This window comes from Lucilia sericata, unplaced genomic scaffold (genome assembly GCF_015586225.1).
Source record: "Lucilia sericata isolate MDLA Ls3-8-SP2 unplaced genomic scaffold, ASM1558622v1 Contig000141F_arrow, whole genome shotgun sequence".
Lineage (NCBI taxonomy): Eukaryota > Metazoa > Arthropoda > Insecta > Diptera > Calliphoridae > Lucilia > Lucilia sericata.
In genome coordinates this window covers 464,579-489,132 of record NW_023994173.1, presented here as the reverse complement: position 1 = coordinate 489,132, position 24,554 = coordinate 464,579, and the positions used below count along the sequence as shown (strand labels likewise).

The window sequence follows — 24,554 nt, the reverse complement described above, 5'->3', positions numbered from 1 at the left end:
TAATACAAAACGTATAAATTTATAGCTCTAAATAAAGATATAAAATCATGTTTAATTACAAACGAATTTCATTTCAGTTTACTTTTTTTCTTGTAATTATAAATGACTCATTATTAGTAGTTAAATGGTCTTTTGTATGTCTTTTTTTTGCGTATTTAACGTTCAAAATAAAGTTCATGAAGTTTAATTAGCAAAAATTTATGAATTTTTAAGCATTCAAATGGAAATTTGCTGATAATAATTATAATAAAAAAAATGTTGTTGTTTGTTGGGTTTCTTCTATGTTCATTCATTGAAAATTGCATTGAAAAGTATTATGGGTCAAATTATCAATAAGCTTAAATTGGCGTCATACAGCAGTAATTAGTAGAGAATGTATGAAATGGTTATAGAAATATAATTTCGTTGGTTTTAGAGGTAAAATATTTTGTTTAGAAATAAGTAAAGGAAAAAGAAAGTTTATAGTCTAGTCTATAGTCTAGTCTATAGTCTAGTCTATAGTCTAGTCTATAGTCTAGTCTATAGTCTAGTCTATAGTCTAGTCTATAGTCTAGTCTATAGTCTAGTCTATAGTCTAGTCTATAGTCTACTATAGTCTAGTCTATAGTCTAGTCTATAGTCTAGTCTATAGCCTAGTCTATAGTCTAGTCTATAGTCTAGTCTCTAGTCTAGTCTATAGTCTAGCCTATAGTCCAGTCTATAGTCTAGTCTATAGTCTAGTCTATAGTCTAGTCTATAGTCTAGTCTATAGTCTAGTCTATAGTCTAGTCTATAGTCTAGTCTATAGACTAGTCTATAGTCTAGTCTATAGTCTAGTCCATAGTCTAGTCTATAGTCTAGTCTATAGTCTAGTCCATAGTCTAGTCCATAGTCTAGTCTATAGTCTAGTCCATAGTCTAGTCCATAGTCTAGTCTATAGTCTAGTCTATAGTCTAGCCTTGTCTATATTCTAGTCTATAGTCTAGTCTATAGTCTAGTCTATAGTCTAGTCTATAGTCTAGTCTATAGTCTAGTCTATAGTCTAGTCTATAGTCTAGTCTATAGTCTAGTCTATAGTCTAGTCTATAGTCTAGTCTATAGTCTAGTCTAGTCTATAGTCTAGTCTATAGTCTAGTCTATAGTCTAGTCTATAGTCTAGTCTATAGTCTAGTCTATAGTCTAGTCTATAGTCCTAGTCTATAGTCTAGTCTTAGTCTAGTCTATAGTCTAGTCTATAGTCTAGTCTATAGTCTAGTCTATAGTCTAGTCTATAGTCTAGTCTATAGTCTAGTCTATAGTCTAGTCTATAGTCTAGTCTATAGTCTAGTCTATAGTCTAGTCTATAGTCTAGTCTATAGTCTAGTCTATAGTCTAGTCTATAGTCTAGTCTATAGTCTAGTCTATAGTCTAGTCTATAGTCTAGTCTATAGTCTAGTCTATAGTCTAGTCTATAGTCTAGTCTATAGTCTAGTCTATAGTCTAGTCTATAGTCTAGTCTATAGTCTAGTCTATAGTCTAGTCTATAGTCTAGTCTATAGTCTAGTCTATAATCTAGTCTATAGTCTAGTCTATAGTCTAGTCTATAGTCTAGTCTATAGTCTAGTCTATAGTCTAGTCTATAGTCTAGTCTATAGTCTAGTCTATAGTCTAGTTATAGTCTAGTCTATAGTCTAGTCTATAGTCTAGTCTATAGTCTAGTCTATAGTCTAGTCTATAGTCTAGTCTATAGTCTAGTCTATAGTCTAGTCTATAGTCTAGTCTATAGTCTAGTCTATAGTCTAGTCTATAGTCTAGTCTATAGTCTAGTCTATAGTCTAGTCTTTAGTCTAGTCTTTAGTCTAGTCTATAGTCTAGTCTATAGTCTAGTCTATAGTCTAGTCTATAGTCTAGTCTATAGTCTAGTCTATAGTCTAGTCTATAGTCTAGTCTATAGTCTAGTCTATAGTCTAGTCTATAGTCTAGTCTATACTCTAGTCTATACTCTAGTCTATAGTCTAGTCTATAGTCTAGTCTATACTCTAGTCTATAGTCTAGTCTATAGTCTAGTCTATAGTCTAGTCTATAGTCTAGTCTATAGTCTAGTCTATAGTCTAGTCTATAGTCTAGTCTATAGTCTAGTCTTTAGTCTAGTCTTTAGTCTAGTCTATAGTCTAGTCTATAGTCTAGTCTTTAGTCTAGTCTATAGTCTAGTCTATAGTCTAGTCTATAGTCTAGTCTATAGTCTAGTCTATAGTCTAGTCTATAGTCTAGTCTATAGTCTAGTCTATAGTCTAGTCTATAGTCTAGTCTATAGTCTAGTCTATAGTCTAGTCTATAGTCTAGTCTATAGTCCTAGTCTATAGTCTATAGTCTAGTCTATAGTCTAGTCTATAGTCTAGTCTATAGTCTAGTCTTTAGTCTAGTCTATAGTCTAGTCTATAGTCTAGTCTATAGTCTAGTCTATAGTCTAGTCTATAGTCTAGTCTATAGTCTAGTCTATAGTCTAGTCTATAGTCTAGTCTATAGTCTAGTCTATAGTCTAGTCTATAGTCTAGTATTAGTCTAGTCTATAGTCCTAGTCTATAGTCTAGTCTATAGTCTAGTCTATAGTCTAGTCTATAGTCTAGTCTATAGTCAGTCTATAGTCTAGTCTATAGTCTAGTCTATAGTCCTAGTCTATAGTCTAGTCTATAGTCTAGTCTATAGTCTAGTCTATAGTCTAGTCTATAGTCTAGTCTATAGTCTAGTCTATAGTCTAGTCTATAGTCTAGTCTATAGTCTAGTCTATAGTCTAGTCTATAGTCTAGTCTAGTCTATAGTCTAGTCTATAGTCTAGTCTATAGTCTAGTCTATAGTCTAGTCTATAGTCTAGTCTATAGTCTAGTCTAGTCTATAGTCTAGTCTATAGTCTAGTCTAGTCTATAGTCTAGTCTAGTAGTCTATAGTCTAGTCTATAGTCTAGTCTATAGTCTAGTCTATAGTCTAGTCTATAGTCTAGTCTATAGTCTAGTCTATAGTCTAGTCTATAGTCTAGTCTATAGTCTAGTCTATAGTCTAGTCTATAGTCTAGTCTATAGTCTAGTCTATAGTCTAGTCTATAGTCTAGTCTATAGTCTAGTCTATAGTCTAGTCTATAGTCTAGTCTATAGTCTAGTCTATAGTCTAGTCTATAGTCTAGTCTATAGTCTAGTCTATAGTCTAGTCTATAGTCTAGTCTATAGTCTAGTCTAGTCTAGTCTATAGTCTAGTCTATAGTCTAGTCTATAGTCTAGTCCTATAGTCTAGTCTATAGTCTAGTCTATAGTCTAGTCTATAGTCTAGTCTATAGTCTAGTCTATAGTCTAGTCTATAGTCTAGTCTATAGTCTAGTCTATAGTCCTAGTCTATAGTCTAGTCTATAGTCTAGTCTATAGTCTTAGTCTATAGTCTAGTCCTATAGTCTAGTCTATAGTCTAGTCTATAGTCTAGTCTATAGTCTAGTCTATAGTCTAGTCTATAGTCTAGTCTATAGTCTAGTCTATAGTCTAGTCTATAGTCTAGTCTATAGTCTAGTCTATAGTCTAGTCTATAGTCTAGTCTATAGTCTAGTCTATAGTCTAGTCTATAGTCTAGTCTATAGTCTAGTCTATAGTCTAGTCTATAGTCTAGTCCTATAGTCTAGTCTATAGTCTAGTCTATAGTCTAGTCTATAGTCTAGTCTATAGTCTAGTCTATAGTCTAGTCTATAGTCTAGTCTATAGTCTAGTCTATAGTCTAGTCTATAGTCTAGTCTATAGTCTAGTCTATAGTCTAGTCTATAGTCTAGTCTATAGTCTAGTCTATAGTCTAGTCTATAGTCTAGTCTATAGTCTAGTCTATAGTCTAGTCTATAGTCTAGTCTATAGTCTAGTCTATAGTCTAGTCTATAGTCTAGTCTATAGTCTAGTCTATAGTCTAGTCTATAGTCTAGTCTATAGTCTAGTCTATAGTCTAGTCTATAGTCTAGTCTATAGTCTAGTCTATAGTCTAGTCTATAGTCTAGTCTATAGTCTAGTCTATAGTCTAGTCTATAGTCTAGTCTATAGTCTAGTCTATAGTCTAGTCTATAGTCTAGTCTATAGTCTAGTCTGTAGTCTAGTCTATAGTCTAGTCTATAGTCTAGTCTATAGTCTAGTCTATAGTCTAGTCTATAGTCTAGTCTATAGTCTAGTCTATAGTCTAGTCTATAGTCTAGTCTATAGTCTAGTCTATAGTCTAGTCTATAGTCTAGTCTATAGTCTAATCTATAGTCTAGTCTATAGTCTAGTCTATAGTCTAGTCTATAGTCTAGTCTATAGTATAACCTTTGGTTAATGTTTAAGAATCTTTTAAACTTAACAAAATTCATTGTCACTGATTTATTGAAAATCATCCAAGGAGCTGGAAGATCTTTAAGTTTTATTTATTTAAATTATTTTCTATCACAAATTGTAATTTATTATTTCATTTAAATTATTTTATGCTAAAAATTTCCTAAATTAAACTATTTAGCCGAAAAAATAGCGGTAAACTGAGAGATGTCTAACAAAAGATCTTAAAAAGAAGCAAAACAAAAACAAACCCACAAAACCACAAGACAAGTTTAAACAAGTTTTAGTTTATTTTTATAAAAATTTAGCTAATTTATAAAATAAAAATAGTTCTCTATAAAAAAAAATAAAAATTCTTAACAAAAAATATTCACACCTAATCATGGGGGTAAGTCTTAGCGAAAAAAACGTAAATGTGTTTAAAATAAAACAACAAAACCAAAATGTGAAAATGAAAAATAAACACAGACACACCAAAGAAAAGAAAAAAACACAAGAAATAAAAATAAAATTTAATAAAAAATAGATAAAGCTATAAGTAATAAAATGAAATTATTTAAAGATAATTATGATTTATTTAAAAAAATTTAACTTACTTTCCAATAAACGCTGTATTAAACTGTCAACATTTAGATCAAAATCCGCCATGATGTTAATTACTTGTTGTTGTTTGATGTTTTGTTATTATTTGTTTTTAATATCTTTTGCTGTTGTTGTTTATTATTGTTTTCAAATAATTGACAAGTTAAAGATGTAGCTTTTTTTCTTTTAGTTTTGTCACTTATTAGAGTTGTAGTTGTTTTTGTTTTTTAAATTGAATGATAATTTTACTCACTTTTGCTACTCTCTTTTTATTATACTAATAAAGAAAATGCACTAATTTGTTTTTATTTTTTCTTAGATATTCCAATTGGAGTAAGCAACTCGATTATGTTGTTGGTTTTTTTTTTTTTTTTTGTAGTATTTTGTTTTAGTAATTAGAATTTAAAGAAAAAAACCTAAAGAAATAAGCTAAATACAATAAAAAAATAGAAAATGTGTTAAATTTCTATAAAAAACACGCACTAATTATAAAAATATACACACGCTATAGAAAAACTTAAAGTTGTTGTAGTAGTTGTTGTTATTATTGTTCTTGTTTATAATTTATTTGAAAATTTTCACAAAATGAAAAAAAGTTCTTTCTAAGCAGCGGCGCGCAACTACTGAGGTGATGACGAAAACTCGTAAAAATAAACTCAAAATAGAATACGTACAACAACAACAATGAAAAAACAGCAATAAATTTATGAAAAAACAGATATTCAATGATTCACTACACAAAACCAGAACAGAGCAGAAAAAAAAATTGTATGAAAACCCAATTAGAATTAAAACAAAATTAAGAAAAAAAACACCCGAAAAAAACGCTAAAATTCCTCTACACTTTTCTTTCTAAGGGCGTGTTTGTTTTTACTTTAAGTTTTTAAAGCTTTATTTTAATAAAAACACTAAATTTCTTTTTAAAAAATTAAAATTTCTTTTCTTTTATTTCCTCTGTATAAAGGTTTTTATCTTTTTTTTTTCTCCACAAAAAACTTTTCACCCAAAAATCTTTCTTAAATCATTATTTTTTCCCTTTTGACACTTCTTTTTTTTTCTAGTTTGCTTTTATTTTAATTCTTCTTTTATTTTTTTTTTTTGCTTTAATAACTTTTTTGGTTTTTTATAAAAGTTTTCTTTTTATAAATTTCTTACAGAAACTTCAATTTTCTTAAGATTTTTATTAGATATTTTTGTTTAAATTACTTTTTTTTTGTAATTTTTCTCTTTTTTTCTATTACCGTCCGTGTTTTTAGCCCTTTATATTCATTAACGTTTTACAACCAAACATGACCACCGCAAAATAAAACTGAATAAAATTTTAGCCTGTTTTTTTCTATTCTTCTATTTCTTCTTTTTATTTTAGTTCTTCAAGTTACCAGACGTTATTAAAAAGCTTTCTTAAATGTCAAAATATAAGCTGGCAACTCGTCCTCTTATGGCAATACTTTAGTGTGGCATTATATTACTTTATACAGCAGTAAACTTGGCAGCACTTTTAACAATGAAGTCATTTGAACCGTTATGTTAATTTATCTTTGTTTTTTCCCACCGATTTTACAGAAACAATATTAGATATTATTAACATATAAAAAAGAAATTAAAAAAATTAATGCTTTTAATGAAGGTATAGTTATAGAATTCACAAATGATACGCAAAAGTTCCCATATAAAATTAAAAATATTTGTTTAAGTTTCCTTTTTTCCTTTCGCTTTTCCAGGGTTTTTAGTTTTTGCTAATTTGCCCTCTTCCATCAATTTCATACATTCCTTATTAACCTCAAAAAGCAATTCCACTTCGTCCTTTATAAAATCCAATTGTTTTTCGATTTCGTGACGTTGAAAGACCGGGTCAATATCTATAATTATTAAAAAAAAGAATGAAAAAACTGGAACAGATTTTGAAAAGAACTATAACAGTACTATAAGAGAACAAGAACAGAACTACATACATCTAAAACAAAACTGGAACAAAACTAGAACTGAACTTAAACTGAACTAGAATAGAACAAGAACAGAACTAGAACAGAACTAGAACAGAACTAGAACAGAACTAGAACAGAACTAAAACAGAACTAGAACTGAACTAGAACAAAACTAGAACAGAACTAGAACAGAACTAGAACAGAACTAGAACAGAACTGGAACAGAACTAGAACAGAACTAGAACAGAACTAGAACAGAACTGGAACAGAACTAGAACAGAACTAGAACAGAACTAGAACAGAACTGGAACAGAACTAGAACAGAACTAGAACAGAACTAGAACAGAACTGGAACAGAACTAGAACAGAACTAGAACAGAACAAACTAGAACAGAACTAGAACAGAACTAGAACAGAACTAGAACAGAACTAGAACAGAACTAGAACAGAACTAGAACAGAACTAGAACAGAACTAGAACAGAACTAGAACAGAACTAGAACAGAACTAGAACAGAACTAGAACAGAACTAGAACTAGAACAGAACTAGAACAGATTAGAAACAGAACTAGAACATAACTAGAACAGAACTAGAACAGAACTAGAACAGAACTAAAACAGAACTAGAACTGAACTAGAACAAAACTAGAACAGAACTAGAACAGAACTAGAACAGAACTAAACAGAACTAGAACAGAACTAGAACAGAACTAGAACAGAACTAGAACAGAACTGGAACAGAACTAGAACAGAACTAGAACAGAACTAGAACAGAACTAGAACAGAACTAGAACAGAACTAGAACAGAACTAGAACAGAACTAGAATAGAACTAGAACAGAACTAGAACAGAACTAGAACAGAACTAGAACAGAACTAGAATAGAACTAGAACAGAACTAGAACAGAACTAGAACAGAACTAGAACAGAACTAGAACAGAACTATAAAAGAACTAGAACAGGACTATAACAGAACTAGAACAGAACTAGAACAGAACTAGAACAGAACTAGAACATAACTAGAACAGAACTAGAACAGAACTAGAACAGAACTAGAACAGAACTAGAACAGAACTAGAACAGAACTAGAACAGAACTAGAACAGAACTAGAAACAGAACTAGAACAGAACTAGAACAGAACTAGAACAGAACTAGAACAGAACTAGAACAGAACTAGAACAGAACTAGAACAGAACTAGAAACAGAACTAGAACAGAACTAGAACAGAACTAGAACAGAAACTAGAACAGAACTAGAACAGAACTAGAACAGAACTAGAACAGAACTAGACAGAACTAGAACAGAACTAGACAGAACTAGAACAGAACTATAAAAGAACTAGAACAGGACTAGAACAGAACAGAACTAGAACAGAACTAGAACAGAACTAGAACAGAACTAGAACAGAACTAGAACAGAACTAGAACAGAACTAGAACGAACTAGAGAACTAGAACAGAACTAGAACAGAACTAGAACAGAACTATAACAGAACTAGAACAGAACTAGAACAGAACTAGAACAGAACTAGAACAGAACTAGAACAGAACTAGAACAGAACTAGAACAGAACTAGAACAGAACTAGAACAGAACTAGAACAGAACTAGAACAGAACTAGAACAGAACTAGAACAGAACTAGAACAGAACTAGAACAGAACTAGAACAGAACTAGAACAGAACTAGAACAGAACTAGAACAGAACTAGAACAGAACTAGAACAGAACTAGAACAGAACTAGAACAGAACTAGAACAGAACTAGAACAGAACTAGAACAGACTAGAACAGAACTAGAACAGAATTGGAACAGAACTAGAACTAGAACAGAACTAGAACTGAACTAGAACAGAACTAGAACCGAACTAGAACAGAACTAGAACAGAACTAGAACTAGAACAGATCTAGAACAGAACTAGAACAGAACTAGAACAGAACTAGAACAGAACTAGAACTAGAACAGAACTAGAACAGAACTAGAACAGAACTAGAACAGAACTAGAACAGAACTAGAACAGAACTAGAACAGAACTAGAACAGAACTAGAACAGAACTAGAACAGAACTAGAACAGAACTAGAACAGAACTAGAACAGAACTAGAACAGAACTAGAACAGAACTAGAACAGAACTAGAACAGAACTAGAACAGAACTAGAACAGAACTAGAACAGAACTAGAACAGAACTAGAACAGAACTAGAACAGAACTAGAACAGAACTAGAACAGAACTAGAACAGAACTAGAACAGAACTAGAACAGAACTAGAACAGAACTAGAACAGAACTAGAACAGAACTAGAACAGAACTAGAACAGAAGTAGAACAGAACTAGAACCGAACTAGAACCGAACTAGAACAGAACTAGAACAAAACTAGAACAGAACTAGAACAGAACTAGAACAGAACTTGAACAGAACTAGAACTGAACTAGAATAGAACTACAATAGAACTACAATAGAACTAGAACAGAACTACAATAGAACTAGAAAAGAACTAGAACAGAACTACAGTAGAACTAGAAAAATTTACTCACTTCTCCTCTTACACAACAAACGATACATATAGTGCACCCCATCTAAAGATCGATCCTTATTTAAATCATGATTTGCCACCGTGTTCTTAGCATTGGCCATAATTTTCTCCCATTTTGAACATTCAGCACGCGCCTGATTATACGAACGCTCCAACTGAGCCAAATCGTTTTTCAAACCCAATACCGTTAGAGCGGCCTCATTGGTAACCTTAACCATACGTTTGCGCATTTCTTCAATTTCTTGGATCTTTTGCTGCTCCAAGCGGGAAATTTCCACTTGGGCCAGCACTGAAAACATAAAACAATTAGAAATTTGTGAGGGAAATATTTCGTTGCCACTAACGGACTCACTTAAAGCATCACAACGATCCATGCAATCTTTAACGGATACAAAGATATCAGACTTATCTACAACTTCCTGTAGAACTTTTTCATAAGGTTCAAATTCCTTGACAGTGGCCTTTAGAACTTCACGGAATTGGGCTACAGTATAAAAGAAAATATTTTGAAGTCTGATTTCTCTGTAAAAGGTTCCTTAACATACCTAACTCCTCGATACTATTCTTGTATTTCTTTATATCCTCCTTGACCACCTCATGCATGGCAGTTTCTTCAGCCACCTTTTTCTCGGCTATACGTTTTTTATCCACGCAATCTTTAATAAAACTATTAACCTCTATAAAACGTTTGCGTAAATCTCCATGAATTTTATATAATTTGCGTATACGACTGGCATTACTGGCCGTTTGCCTTTTAGCGTTTTCTAACATTTCCTCCTGCAGTCGCAACATGGCGGCATGTTCACGTTCATTGCGTATGAAAAGCAGTTCTACAGAATCTCCGGCCGAGTCCCAATTGGGCGGTTTGCTAGAGATTATTCGGGTTAAAAAATAATTTGAAAATTTTAATGGAAGAGAAAAACTTACACAAAAAAAGCATCTTGCTGTTTGGATTCTATATAATCCCCTACAGCCTTTTCGGGACTCAAGTCCAAATTACCAATAACATCAATTTTAGTTGTAGGCTTTAAACGAGGCATTTAAAATGATTTTAACAAAATATATATTTAATTATTTCTGCTAAGATAGCTTTTTTGATATAGAAAGGAAAATATAAGTCTGAATTTAAAAGTTTTATCGTTATTTCGTAAAATTGTTATGACAACTCAATGTAGGGTTCTATAGTTGAAACGAAAAGTCGACTTTTCGACTTTTTGCATTTAGTCAAAAGTCGACTTTTCGACCTTTCGACTTTTTCCATTTTATGAAAAGTCGATTTTTCGACCTTTTTCATTTATTTAAAAGTCGACTTTTCGACTTTTTCCGACTTTTCGACTTTTTCCGACTTTTTTCGACTTTTCGACTTTTTTCGACTTTTTTCAACTTTTCGATTTTTTACGACTTTTTGACTATTTTCGACTTTTTTTCGACTTTTTTCGACTATTTTTTACTTTTTTCGAGTTTTTTCCGACTATTTTAGAGTTTTTGACCTCTTTTCCACTTTTTTAAAATTTTCGACTATTTTCGACTTTTTCCGACTTTTCGACTTTTTCCGACTTTTCGACTTTTTTCGACTTTTCGACTTTTTTCGACTTTCTTCGACTTTTTTCGACTTATCGACTTTTTTCGACTTTTCGACTTTTTTCGACTTTCCGACTTTTCGACTTTTTTCGACTTTTATTTACAAAGTCGACTTTTCGACTTTTTTCATAGACGATAGTCGAGTTATCGACTTTTTTGGAACAAAATAGTCGACTTCGATTTTTCGACTTTTTTCGACAAAAAGTCGATTGTTCGATTATTCGAAAGTCGATTTATAGAACCCTAACTCAATGTAGAAAAAATATCATGTGGCAACTTTGCCAGTGTTGTCATGGTTTTAAATCAGTCATGGGCAAACACATACCACCATGTGTATATTTGTGTGCGTTAAGCAGCAGAGAGATGACTGCACGTTATAACAAAATGGTGGTACACTGAGAAAAGTTTTGAAATTTGTTTTCTATTGCAAATACTTTTTACGACGAGAAAAACTCATGAACTTTTGGGCATTTTAAACAAAAATGGAATAAAGGGAAAGAGTTTTTCATTTAAGAAAAGTAGTAGTATTTTTAAAAAGTAGTATTAAATAAAACTACTGAAATATCATTAAGAAAATCATGACTTTCTATTCGATTTCGAACTTTTAAGGGATATTACCGAGATATTAACTGAACTTAATTTAAAGTTCAACTAATCTATCCAAATCAATGTTTCCTTTATATTCCTTAATACGCAATAAGTCACGAATGTGTTGATCGGTAACCTTTTAATTGCAACAACTTTACTTTTCTGTCATGTCCCCTAAGGTCATTTAAGGGTCCATGGCAAGTTTCATAATGCCTTTTCAAAAAAAAATAAAGCTTTTCTACATATAATTTTATAACATACGACGCATTGTGCCTCACCGTCCATGTTTTCTATAAAAAAGAAATCATTTTCCCAATTTATATCAAACATTTTGCTAGGTGTAATAAAAGAGAAAAAATCATAAGCATAAAAAAATCCGCAACGTGATCTTGCTTCTACAAAAGCTGAACAGCAACTGATTTGATTTTGATCTCTGAGATCATAACAAAGCAACAAACAAGTGGTCATTTTAGTAAAACACAGACACACTAATACACACAAGCTTATAGTGTAGGTGTGTCAACAAAGCGTCAGCAGAATTTCTTGGCCTATGCACGCGTGCATTAGAATTTCAGTTTTGCTCGTGACTGTTTTAAATTAAAGCTCAGCAAATAAGCAGTTGACATATTACAAAGTTTTTTTCATTGAAAACATATTCAATATTCCGACTAAAATTAAAAACTTTTTTTATTATTTTTTTAATAATTAATTATTTTTTATTTTTAATTAATTTTAAGACAATAAATTACAGCGTTTTATTTTTTTCATTTAGTACAATACGTTTTATATATATTTTTTTGTTTTTTTTAATTATATTTTAATTTTATTTATTAATATTTAGTTATTATTAAAAATTAATAATATAATAATTTTTATTCGTGGTTTTGTGAATTTATGAACATTGAACATTTTTTAATATATTTTTTTGGATTTTTTCGTATATAATTTTTGACGGTAATGTTAAAAATGTTATGGTTTTTATATATATTTTTTTAATTTTATTGTTTAACTATTAAAAAATTAATAAAAAAGAAAAATTTTTGGAAAGAATTTTATTGTTGTGTTTTCGAAAAGGTTATGCGGTTATTTGATAACTTGAGCTTAAATACTACGAGAACCAACCCAAAACTGATTTAAGAATTGAACTAAATCTAATTCAGAACTGAACAAGAACTAGAACAGAACTAGAAACGAACTAGAAACGGATTAGAACAGAACTAGAACAAAACTAGAACAGCACTATGACAGAGCTAGAACAGATCTAGAACAGAACTGGAACTAGAACTGAACTAAAACTGAACTAGAATTGAACTCGAACTGAACTAGAACTGAACTAGAACTGAACTAGAACTGAACTAGAACTGAACTAGAACTGAACTAGAACTAGAACTGAACTAGAACTGAACTAGAACTAGAACTGGACTAGAACTGAACTAGAACTGAACTAGAACTGAACTAGAACTGAACAAGAGCTGAACTAGAACTGACCTAGAACTGAACTAAAACTGAAATAGAACTGAACTAGAACTGAAGTAGAACTGAACTAGAACTGAACTAGAACTGAACTAGATCCGAACTAGGGCTGAACTAGAACTGAACTAGAACTGGAACTAAATTAGAACTAGAACTAAACTTTATTATTATTATTATTATTCTTTATTAGATTATAATTTAATTATAAACTAATACAAATTATAGAGCACTAGCTGCTAAGACTATCGGCTCTTAAGGTAGTCAACAAATCGATCATAATAAAAAATAAATAAAAAAGGAAAAAATAAAATAACTTATATATTCATTAATTTCATAAAACTAAATTACTCGTTAAAATAAAAAAAAAAAAAAAAAAAAAAAAAAAAAATATTTTCATAGAAAAAAAAATAAAATAGGAAAGCAGTGACATTTAAAATACAATTAATCTAATTCGAAATAAAATTAATTCACAAAATATATATATATCAAAATTAAATAATAAATCCAGTTCTGGTTATAAATTCATTTATCTTCAATATGTTGTCAAGCGATGGTGTTTTCAGTAACTCTCTGGGGTTGGAAGATCCAAAAATGTCATCTCTGATATCTTGAAAATAACTGCAGTGTAAAAGAATGTGATCGACAGAGAGATCCATGTTACATTTTGGACAGGCTGACGATGAATCCCGGTTAAAAAGAAAATTGTGTGTCACATATGTATGACCTAAGCGTAAGCGTGAAAAAATTCTGATTTGTTGTCTGTGAATTCCCGTAGGATATTTGGGTTGGTCGCAATTTAGATTTAACTCTTTATAATGAGGATGGAAATAATCAGCCCATTCAGATATTCTTCTTTTCCGTACAACATTCTTAATAAGTGCTTTTATATCCGCCTTTTCAGTTTGATGTTCCATTAAAATCGGGGCACTATTAGCAAATTTGGCGGCTTTATCAGCATTAGTATTGCCTAAAATGTTCTTATGACCTGGTATCCATAATACCCTCAGATTGTCAGAATTACATATCAGAAGATCGCGGATGTGATTAACAGTGTTCCAATTCCGTGATAGGGGGCTACGTATTGCGTTAACAACTGACAAGCTATCAGTGCAAATTACTGTTTTCCGTCCATCCTGTAGTGCTATGAAAATGGCATTGATTATAGCCGCTGCTTCCGCAGTAAATATAGAGGCGTATTCAGGAAGAATCTTCATACGAAGGACAGTACCGTCTTTATCCACAATTGCATAAGATGAAATTCCATTATCCACCCTAGAACCATCAGTGAAATAAAAATTCCAACCATCTTCAGCTAAAGCTACTTCCTTTTCCAGATAGCGCTGGATAAAAATTTCGTCCGAGTATTCATGTTTATTAAATACGGATAAGGAAATATCACACAATTTATCATCAAAAAACCAAGGAGGATATCTACATTTAATAGGTTTTCCGGGTATATATATGTCCAGAGAAATTGCAAGGCGAATAGATTCACCTATTGCTGATGGTATACGATATAATCTTTTAGCAATAAATTGCTTTTGAACGTCAACATCAATTATCGAGTTGTTTGGAAATATTATTTTTGGCAATAATTTCAATTTAGCCTCATTTATACGTTCTTCAATTGATGGTAAACCGGATTCCGCTAATAAATTTTTAATTGGAGTGGTCCGGAAAGCATACACACTAGATCTGATAGCTTGATGATAAACACTCTTTATCAGGCTTATATTTGTCTTTGCAGTATTCCCAGTTAAAAATAGTGCGTAATCAATTTTACTCAGAATCAATGTTCTAGTGAGGTATGTTAAGGTGTTAATATGGATACAACTTTTCCTGCTGGAAAGAAAACCAATAATGTTAGCTCTCTTAACTAACGATCTCTTAAGATATAAGAAATGATCTCTCCATGAATAATTTCTCGCAAATATAATACCCAGTATTTTCAATTGATCCACATTGTCCACTGTATAATCCCCAATGGACAAGTTATGTTGATTTACATCGCAAATTCTCTTCCTACAAACATGTAGTTTTTTGGTTTTCGAAGTAGATATTTTAGCACCAGATTTTGATGACCAACTGCAGATTTCGTCCAATACATTCTGTAATAAATCGTTACACTCAGCATTACTATTCTTCTTACAGAATATATACAAATCATCAGCATAAATGCAGTGATCTATGTATTTGTGTTTATTAATTATTAAACTGATCTCATTGAATGCGATAGAAAACAGGATAACTGACAAAGGTGAACCCTGCGGAATTCCATTGTATAATTCATAGGATATAGAATAAGTACTATTTATTCTAACTCGGAATCTGCGATCTGTCAGATATGATTTCACATAATTAAAAATCTTGGGACCAACCTTCCATTTGTTCAATACATCCAAAATAACATGAGCATTAACCCTATCGAAAGCCTTCTCAAAATCAATTGAGAGGATGGAAACGTGGTTGTGTGATGAAAGGGCTTTTGTAATAAATAAATCTATGTGCAGGAGAGCATCCGTACAACTTCTACCAGATTTAAATGCTACTTGATTCTTAGCAATAAGACATTCTCTTTCGGTAAACCATGACAACCGGTTAGCAATAATTTTCTCCAGTACTTTGCTAAGACAAGACAATAAGGAAATAGGACGATATGCTTTAACATCAAGAGAGTTGACGTTGGTCTTAGGAATAGGCACTACTGTAGCTGTTTTCCACTCGAAGGGAATTATATTCTTATCCATTATCTCATTATAAAGTGAAAGTAATCTCCTTTTTGCGTTAAGACTAGTCTGTTTTATCATATCATATGATATCCTGTCATAACCAGGCGTTAAACCACTAACCTTATTCAAGCAATAAAAAAGTTCAGAAAGAGTTATATCATTTTCCATTTGTCTAGTGTTAAAATTCAACGTTTCGTTGGATAAGGTGCCAATAAATTCAACTTTCAAGCGATTATATTCCTCAGAAAAATTGCCATCAGAAGAGTAATTTGACCATACATTTGCAAAGGAATCAGCTATATCATAAGCTTCAGTAATGATGTGGTCATCCGATTTAATAGCTATTATTTGTCTATTCACATTATTGTTCGATAATCTATTAATCTTACTCCAAATTTCACTGACTGATGAGTCTCGATTGATGCTATTCGTAAAATTCTTATAGCTACTTTTCCTCTGTATTCTCATTTCTCTACGGAATATTGCGTTGTCCTTTTTGTACAATATCAAATTAGAAGTTGTGGGAGATTTTTTAAAATTCCGCCATGAAATTATTTTCGCCTCACGCAATTTAGAAAGTTCTTTATTCCACCATGGAACATTCGTTTTACCTTTTAGAGAAGATTGTGGAATTGATATGTTGGCCGCTGTTCTCATTGCCTTTGTAATCGACGAAGCTTCCCTATTGATATTCATAGATTGTGGTCTTTTTTCCAGCTCCGAATCAACTATATCAGAGTATTTTGTCCAATCAGCTAACTTCATAAGAAATTTACGATTATAATTAAATCTTCGGTTATCATTTTTCAGACGAATTTTCACAATAATAGGGAAATGATCACTGTTATACATCTCGTCCAATATATTCCATGATGTTGAAAATAATAAACTTTGAGAGCATAAGGAAACATCAATATGTGTAAACGTACCATGAGTGGAAAAGTGGGTGGGTCGGCCATCATTCAAAATGTATAAATCGGAAGAAATTATCGCACTTTCCAACGTGTTTCCCCTATGGTTATTGCCCGAAGAGCCCCAAGCTACATTCCAGGCATTAAAGTCGCCAATAACCAGCTTAGGTGTTGTAGTGGAGTCAAATAAATCAGTGAGTTCCCGCTTAGAGAATGGTTGACATGGTGGTATATATATTGAAATTATAGAAAACGTTATGTCCAGTTGTATTTCAATTATCAGAGACTGCAGTGTTGAGTTTACATGAACAATTCTATGAGGTATATTGTTCTTTATCATTATTCCAACGCCTTGTTTAGATGAGATGTTACTGGGTGAATTGAAGAAATAGGCAGAATAGCCTTTAGGTGGAATAGGGTTAAAATTATATGAACAGTGTGTTTCCTGAATGGATATTAGTGATGGGTTGTGCTCCTTAATTAAAAGCTGCAATTCATTTATATTGTTAATGAAACCTTTCATGTTCCACTGCAATATACGAAAATCAGCCATGATGACGTCATAACAAAAAAGTAAAATTTAATTTACTTAGGTTAGATGTTGTAGAGCACGACGCCATGATGAATGTACGTAAATTAGCCATCAGAGTTATCCATCCTATCGGATGATGGTAAGAAATATTGATCCTTATTGATAAGATCCTGAGTTATCTTTCCAAGGGGGGAAGATAAATCACAAATATTTTCATTTTCAGTGTCAATTTTTCCAGTTTCTGTATTTACTTTAGAAGGTTCTGTAGATTTTGTTTGTAGTTTTGAGGTAGAATTATCTGCTGATTTTGGTGGTTCGGAAGGTTCCGATGATTTACTATTGTTCGTTGTCTTAGATTTTTTAGATTTCGATGATGAAGTAGATGCACGTGTGTCTATTTCATTTGATGAAGAACTATATGAGTCTCGTCGGGGAAGTTTCTTTGTAGCTTTATCCATTTTTGGAGATGTTGCATTCCGTTTTTGTTGAGATTTTTTTGTCTTATTCAAATTTGCAGGTTCCTGCACAATTTCGGTGAAGGTTTGTCGAAGATTAGTCTGAGTTGGTGTCTTTAAGTAAATTTCATATTTTCTCTTCGCAGCGCCAAAGGAGCATTTTTCCAATGTTTTAATCTTAATGATTTCCTTTTGTTGAATGAAACGAGGGCAGTTTTTATCCGAGGATGGGTGCTCATCACGACAATTGGCACATTGAAGACGAGTACAGTCATCTGGTTCATGAGGTGGGAGGTTACATTTATCACAAGAGGCTTGATTAGAACATTTATTCTTGGTATGTCCCAGAAGTTGGCAGTTGCGACAACGCATAGGGTTAGGAAAATAAGTTTTAACCTTAACCTTATACCAAGCTACATCGATAACTTTCGGTAAGTTATACAAATTAAATGTTAGGACCATATTACCATTAAACTGGATGGAACCATCATCATTTTTGGTGGTGAATTTATATACCGAAACTACTCCCTGAGATTTAAGCTCAGAAACAATTTCGTCATCAGGTACGTCCTTTAAACAAGGTGCATATACAACTCCCTTAACAAAGTTCAAAGTCTCATGAAGTTGGACTTTGATCTCACATAAATTTAGTAATGTTTTCGCCTTCAAGAATTTGTTTGCAATGACCTGGTTACGGACCAAAATCAAAAGGTTACCATCTCTAAGTTGACTAATGGAGTCTATTAGTGTTGAAATTGCGTTCAATCCTCTGTGTATAATGAATGGGCTTAATTTTCCCAATTGATTATCCTTCGATGATATTACAAGGTATTTAGGATCACTAAGTGTAGTGTTCGGCCTGGGTGTAGGTAGCTGAGGTTGATCAAAAAAGTCGCCAAGAATGGCAAACCTATTCGATGAAAGATTTGGTGGCCCGGGGGCCATTTTTTAATTGTCCGCTATGTACTATATGTAATTAATTGTTCACACTACAGATCACAAAAACAAAACTATTTACAAAAATTTAGTGAAGTAAAGTCCAAAGCAAAAAAAAAAAAAAAAAAAAAAAAAAAAAAAAAAAAATAACTGTAAACCGTTATTCTATACAAACAAGTCACAATATAATCAACGCACGTCTGTACTCAGTGAGTGATGATCGATGACTGAACTAAACTTTAACAGAACTAGAACCGAACTAATTTAGAATTGTTTCAAAACTTTTCTATTATCGATGTAGAACCGAACTAGTGATCTAAAAATTATTTTGAATTGTAGAACTGGGTACAACTGATTTAGAATTATTGATCAGTTGAGTTTAAATGCAAAATGATATCTGTAACATAGTTTTTAATTTTTAACATATTTTGGTAAATTGCTAATAAATAACCGAATAACCTTTGTCTCATATTTGAGAATATTCTCTCTGTAGCATGTTGGTTAAAGGAGCTACTTAATTTAATAAGCCTTTGTTGTTGATAAACCTAAGGTTAAATTTTTGTGATGGTTGTCTAGAACTATATACTGTTAATAATGTATATATTATTGGCCCAAAAATAGATAGAAAGCATGGTGGCGTTATTTAACAAATACTTGAAATTAGTTAAATTAATAGGAAATTTTAATATTATTATACAAATATGTTTATATAATTAATATAATTTTTATTTAAATATTTACTAGTGATTTCAAATTTATAGTAGAGTGTTTCTTGTTAGGATCGTTGGTTTATAATTTTTTTAGGAAATATTATTTTGTTAAAAATTTAAGCTTTTAATATATTTTTGTAAATTTTAGCCAACAATTTTTATTAAATTCAAATTTTTAAATAGTTTGTATTTGTGCTAATGTTTATTAATAATGTAAAAACCAGCAAAAAAAAAAAATATTTAAATAAAATGTTTAAAGAAATTTGCGCCTTAACCCATTTCCAATTTTCACATTTCATACATTTAAATTAGTTGCCATCCCTGATATTACCGTATAATATCAATGATGTCAACTGCTTGGATTTTTAAAGTTGCCACCTTGCTTCTTATCCATTTACTGGTTTTTAGTGTATACGTTTTATAATTTTATATTTTTACTAATTTATTAAAGAAAAATTTATGTTTCGCTTTATTACTGTTTTTTCTTAAGTTTTTTTTTTTTTTTGTATATTCTGTTGAAATTTGCCACTATTTGTTGTTTTAAATTTTAGGAGTCTTGGTTTTGGTTTCATATTGCAGTTACTTCTTTATATATGTATGTGTGTGTGTTCGTTCATAATTTCGGCCCAAGGAGACATTATTTTTAACAGGAATTCATCTTAACGGTACTTAGGCTGTAATTATTTGTATCTGAAAAAAGAAGAAACGAAATAAATGAAATTTGTTCAAATTTTTAATAAAAATACACAAAAAACATTTAGAGTTTTGTAAATTAGTTATAATTGGGAGTTTAAATACACTTAAGATTATATTTAAAGAAAGTAATTGGTGATTTTTTTATTTCATTTCCGGTTCTAGTTCAGTTAAGTTCTAATTCTGTTGTTTTTTTTAAGTTCTAGTTCAGTTCTAGTTCATTTCTAGTTCAGTTCTAATTCAGTTCTAGTTCAGTTCTAGTTCAGTTCTAGTTCAGTTCTAGTTCAGTTCTAGTTCAGTTCTAGTTCAGTTCTAGTTCAGTTCTAGTTCAGTTCTAGTTCAGTTCTAGTTCAGTTCTAGTTCAGTTCTAATTCGGTTCTAGTTCAGTTCTAGTTCTAGTTCAGTTCTAGAACAGTTCTAGTTCAGTTCTAGTTCAGTTCTAGTTCAGTTCTAGTTCAGTTCTAGTTCAGTTCTAGTTCAGTTCTAGTTCAGTTCTAGTTCAGTTCTAGTTCAGTTCTAGTTCAGTTCTAGTTCAGTTCTAGTTCAGTTCTAGTTCAGTTCTAGTTCAGTTCTAGTTCAGTTCTAGTTCAGTTCTAGTTCTAGTTCAGTTCTAGTTCAGTTCTAGTTCAGTGCTAGTTAAGTTCTTGTTCAGTTCTAGTTCTGTGTTCAGTTCTAGATCAGTTCTAGATCAGTTCTAGTTCAGTTCTAGTTCCGTTCTAGTTCAGTTCTAGTTCAATTCTAGTTCAGTTCTAGTTCAGTTCTAGTTCAGTTCTAGTTCAGTTCTAGTTCAGTTCCAGTTTAGTTCTAGATCAGTTCTAGTTCAGTTCTAGTTCCGTTCTAGTTCAGTTCTAGTTCAGTTCTAGTTTAGTTCAGTTCTAGTTCAGTTCTAGTTCAGTTCTAGTTCAGTTCTAGTTCAGTTCTAGTTCAGTTCTAGTTCAGTTCTAGTTCAGTTCTAGTTCAGTTCTAGTTCAGTTCTAGTTCAGTTCTAGTTTAGTTCTAGTTCAGCTCTATTTCAGTTCTAGTTCAGTTCTAGTTCAGTTCTAGTTCAGTACAGTTCTAGTTCAGTACAGTTCTAGTTCAGTTCTAGTTCAGTTCTAGTTCAGTTCTAGTTCAGTTCTAGTTCAGTTCTAGTTCAGTTCTTGTTCAGTTCTTGTTCAGTTCTAGTTCAGTTCTAGTTCAGTTCTAGTTCAGTTCTAGTTCAGTTCTAGTTCAGTTCTTGTTCAGTTCTAGTTCAGTTCTAGTTCAGTTCTAGTTCAGTTCTAGTTCAGTTCTAGTTCAGTTCTAGTTCAGTTCTAGTTCAGTTCTAGTTCAGTTCTAGTTCAGTTCTAGTTCAGTTCTAGTTCAGTTCTAGTTCAGTTCTAGTTCAGTTCTAGTTCAGTTCTAGTTCAGTTCTAGTTCAGTTCTAGTTCAGTTCTAGTTCAGTTCTAGTTCAGTTCTAGTTCAGTTCTAGTTCAGTTCTAGTTCAGTTCTAGTTCAGTTCTAGTTCTAGTTCAGTTCTAGTTCTAGTTCTAGTTCAGTTCTAGTTCAGTTCTAGTTCAGTTCTAGTTCAGTTCTAGTTCAGTTCTAGTTCTAGTTCTAGTTCTAGTTCAGTTCTAGTTCAGTTCTTGTTCAGTTCTTGTTCAGTTCTAGTTCAGTTCTAGTTCAGTTCTAGTTCTAGTTCAGTTCTAGTTCAGTTCTAGTTCAGTTCTAGTTCTAGTTCAGTTCTAGTTCAGTTCTAGTTCAGTTCTAGTTCAGTTCTAGTTCAGTTCTAGTTCAGTTCTAGTTCAGTTCTAGTTCAGTTCTAGTTCAGTTCTAGTTCAGTTCTAGTTCAGTTCTAGTTCAGTTCTAGTTCAGTTCTAGTTCAGTTCTAGTTCAGTTCTAGTTCAGTTCTAGTTCAGTTCTAGTTCAGTTCTAGTTCAGTTCTAGTTCAGTTCTAGTTCAGTTCTAGTTCAGTTCTAGTTCAGTTCTAGTTCAGTTCTAGTTCAGTTCTAGTTCAGTTCTAGTTCAGTTCTAGTTCAGTTCTAGTTCAGTTCTAGTTCAGTTCTAGTTCAGTTCTAGTTCAGTTCTAGTTCAGTTCTAGTTCAGTTCTAGTTCAGTTCTAGTTCAGTTCTAGTTCAGTTCTAGTTCAGTTCTAGTTCAGTTCTAGTTTAGTTCTAGTTCAGTTTTAGATTTATTCTAGTTAGTTCTAGTTCAGTTCTAATTCAGTTCCAGTTCAGTTCTAGTTCAGTTCTAGTTCAGTTCTAGTTCAGTTCTAGTTCAGTTCTAGTTCAGTTCTAGTTCAGTTCTAGTTCAGTTCTAGTTCAGTTCTAGTTCAGTTCTAGTTCAGTTCTAGTTCAGTTCTAGTTCAGTTCTAGTTCAGTTCTAGTTCAGCTCTAGTTCAGTTCTAGTTCAGTTCTAGTTCAGTTCTAGTTTAGTTCTAGTTCAGTTTTAGATTTATTCTAGTTAGTTCTAGTTCAGTTCTAATTCAGTTCCAGTTCAGTTCTAGTTCAGTTCTAGTTCAGTTCTAGTTCAGTTCTAGTTCAGTTCTAGTTCAGTTCTAGTTCAGTTCTAGTTCAGTTCTAGTTCAGTTCTAGTTCAGTTCTAGTTCAGTTCTAGTTTAGTTCTAGTTCAGTTTTAGATTTATTCTAGTTAGTTCTAGTTCAGTTCTAATTCAGTTCCAGTTCAGTTCTAGTTCAGTTCTAGTTCAGTTCTAGTTCAGTTCTAGTTCAGTTCTAGTTCAGTTCTAGTTCAGTTCTAGTTCAGTTCTAGTTCAGTTCTAGTTCAGTTCTAGTTCAGTTCTAGTTCAGTTCTAGTTCAGTTCTAGTTCAGTTCTAGTTCAGTTCTAGTTCAGTTCTAGTTCAGTTCTAGTTCAGTTCTAGTTCAGTTCTAGTTCAGTTCTAGTTCAGTTCTAGTTCAGTTCTAGTTCAGTTCTAGTTTAGTTCTAGTTCAGTTTTAGATTTATTCTAGTTAGTTCTAGTTCAGTTCTAATTCAGTTCCAGTTCAGTTCTAGTTCAGTTCTAGTTCAGTTCTAGTTCAGTTCTAGTTCAGTTCTAGTTCAGTTCTAGTTCAGTTCTAGTTCAGTTCTAGTTCAGTTCTAGTTCAGTTCTAGTTCAGTTCTAGTTCAGTTCTAGTTCAGCTCTAGTTCAGTTCTAGTTCAGTTCTTGTTCCATTTCGTGATCAATTCTATTTCGGTTCCACTTCAGTTTTGTTCTGGTTCAATTCTAGTTCAGTACTAAAGTTTTTCTAGTTCTACTTCAATTCTAGTTCAGTACTAAAGTTTTTCTAGTTCTACTTCAGTTCAACTTCTGTTCTATTTCAGTTCTAGACCAGATGATTTCCAGATCAATTTATAACTTTACCTAATTTTGTTCTATTTCAGTTCTTGGTCAATTCAAGTTCTAAATAAATCTGTTAAGGTTTTGGTCCAATTCAATATCTGTAGATAAGGCACGTTTTAGAATTCCATTATTGAAAAACAGTGTCTTGACAGTGTGCATTTAGTAATGTAATTTTGTGTGTAGGTGTTTGAAAATTAAAGGAAATTTAAAAGATTTTATAATAATATAAGGTGAAAAGATAATGGTATTATGGGAAAGGTCATAGATAAATTTCAATATTAATAGTGTAATAATTTATATAGAAAGCTTTTTAAGTAAAAACACATAAATTAATTTAAAATAATTTAACATATATAAAAACAAATAATAAAACAATATTACAAATTAATTATACAAACATTTTCCAAATAATTGTTTACAGCTTCCATGATGTTAGCAAAAATAAAGATTATGACGAATGTAATGGAAAAAACAAGATGAGAGACCAAATTTACTGAAAAATTCTTAATAGAAAATAAATACGCAAACATTTACAAATAACGAGAATGAAGTCTATTCTGACTCCAATTTTGATTAGATGCAATTTTTACAAATCAAATATTCTACAAACGTTATGTTGTCTTAATTAAAAGTGAAACACCAGTTTCCCAAATATCAAAATTGTCTAAACTTCCCATTAGAACTTTACAAATTTTTTTCACTTTTAGAAAAAGGTATTAAAATATTTACTACTATTTAATAGAAATTTTGGAAAAATAATTTTTCTTTAGTTAAATTTTATAAAGAAACGCTTTCTTTGCCAAAATCAAGCATTTTTAATGGTATTTAAAAAAAGTAGTATTTCTACTACTATTTTAAAAATGCATAAAAAGTAAGTTTTTGGAATCTAAATTATGCCTACAATAATTTCCTCGCAAAATTTTAAAATTTTTTCAATTTCTAGAAAAAAGTATTAAATTATTTACTACTATTTGAAAGAATTTTTTGGAAAAAATATTCTTTTCTTGAAGCTCATTTTATATAGAAAAAGTTTCTTTGCTAAAATCAAGAATTTTTAAAGGTATTTAAAAAAAGTAGTATTTTTACTACTATTTTAAAAATGCATAAAAAGTAAGTTTTTGGAATCTAAATTATGCCTACAATAATTTCCTCGCAAAATTTTAAAATTTTTTCAATTTCTAGAAAAAAGTATGAAATTATTTACTACTATTTGAAAGAAATTTTTGGAAAAATATTCTTGTCTTGATGCTCATTTTATAGAGAAACTGTTTCTTTTCAAAAAACAAGCATTTTTAAAGGTATTTAAAAAAGTAGTTTTCTACTACTATTT

The 24,554-nt window shown here is 31.4% G+C and overlaps 3 protein-coding genes across 5 annotated transcripts in view; all 3 read right to left on the bottom strand.

Annotated features, from left to right (window-relative positions):
* LOC119601065 (serine/threonine-protein phosphatase beta isoform-like) overlaps nucleotides 1-6,233 on the bottom strand; it is a 91,225-nt gene extending 84,992 nt beyond the window's left edge. The window contains 2 exon segments of the mRNA XM_037951768.1: nucleotides 4,883-5,297; nucleotides 6,110-6,233. Of these exon segments, the coding sequence (XP_037807696.1) occupies nucleotides 4,883-4,934 (52 nt within the window). The 5' untranslated portion in view covers nucleotides 4,935-5,297; nucleotides 6,110-6,233.
* A 267-nt stretch (nucleotides 6,234-6,500) lies between these two features.
* LOC119601067 lies at nucleotides 6,501-10,453 on the bottom strand. Its single transcript, XM_037951770.1, has 5 exons — nucleotides 10,248-10,453; nucleotides 9,866-10,188; nucleotides 9,673-9,804; nucleotides 9,322-9,609; nucleotides 6,501-6,727 (listed from the first exon to the last, which is right to left on the bottom strand). The coding sequence occupies exons 1-5, from the start codon at nucleotides 10,358-10,360 to the stop codon at nucleotides 6,558-6,560; spliced, it is 1,026 nt and encodes a 341-aa protein (XP_037807698.1). The 5' UTR covers nucleotides 10,361-10,453; the 3' UTR covers nucleotides 6,501-6,557.
* An 8,977-nt stretch (nucleotides 10,454-19,430) lies between these two features.
* Nucleotides 19,431-24,554, bottom strand: part of LOC119601064 (clathrin heavy chain) — a 36,277-nt gene continuing 31,153 nt past the window's right edge. For all 3 annotated transcript variants that reach the window (XM_037951764.1, XM_037951765.1, XM_037951766.1), the window contains one exon: nucleotides 19,431-19,925. In XM_037951764.1, the coding sequence (XP_037807692.1) occupies nucleotides 19,916-19,925 (10 nt within the window). In that variant the 3' untranslated portion in view covers nucleotides 19,431-19,915. The remainder of the gene's footprint in view (nucleotides 19,926-24,554) is intronic.

Excerpts from the sequence above, each read along its gene's own strand:
- LOC119601067 (XM_037951770.1), bottom strand. The coding sequence starts at position 10,360 with ATGCCTCGTTTAAAGCCTACAACTAAAATTGATGTTATTGGTAATTTG. Across the intron at positions 10,189-10,247 it reads CAGCAAGATGCTTTTTTTGT|CAAACCGCCCAATTGGGACT; the intron begins GTAAGTTTTTCT and ends AATAATCTCTAG. Across the intron at positions 9,610-9,672 it reads GGATCGTTGTGATGCTTTAA|TGCTGGCCCAAGTGGAAATT; the intron begins GTGAGTCCGTTA and ends TTATGTTTTCAG.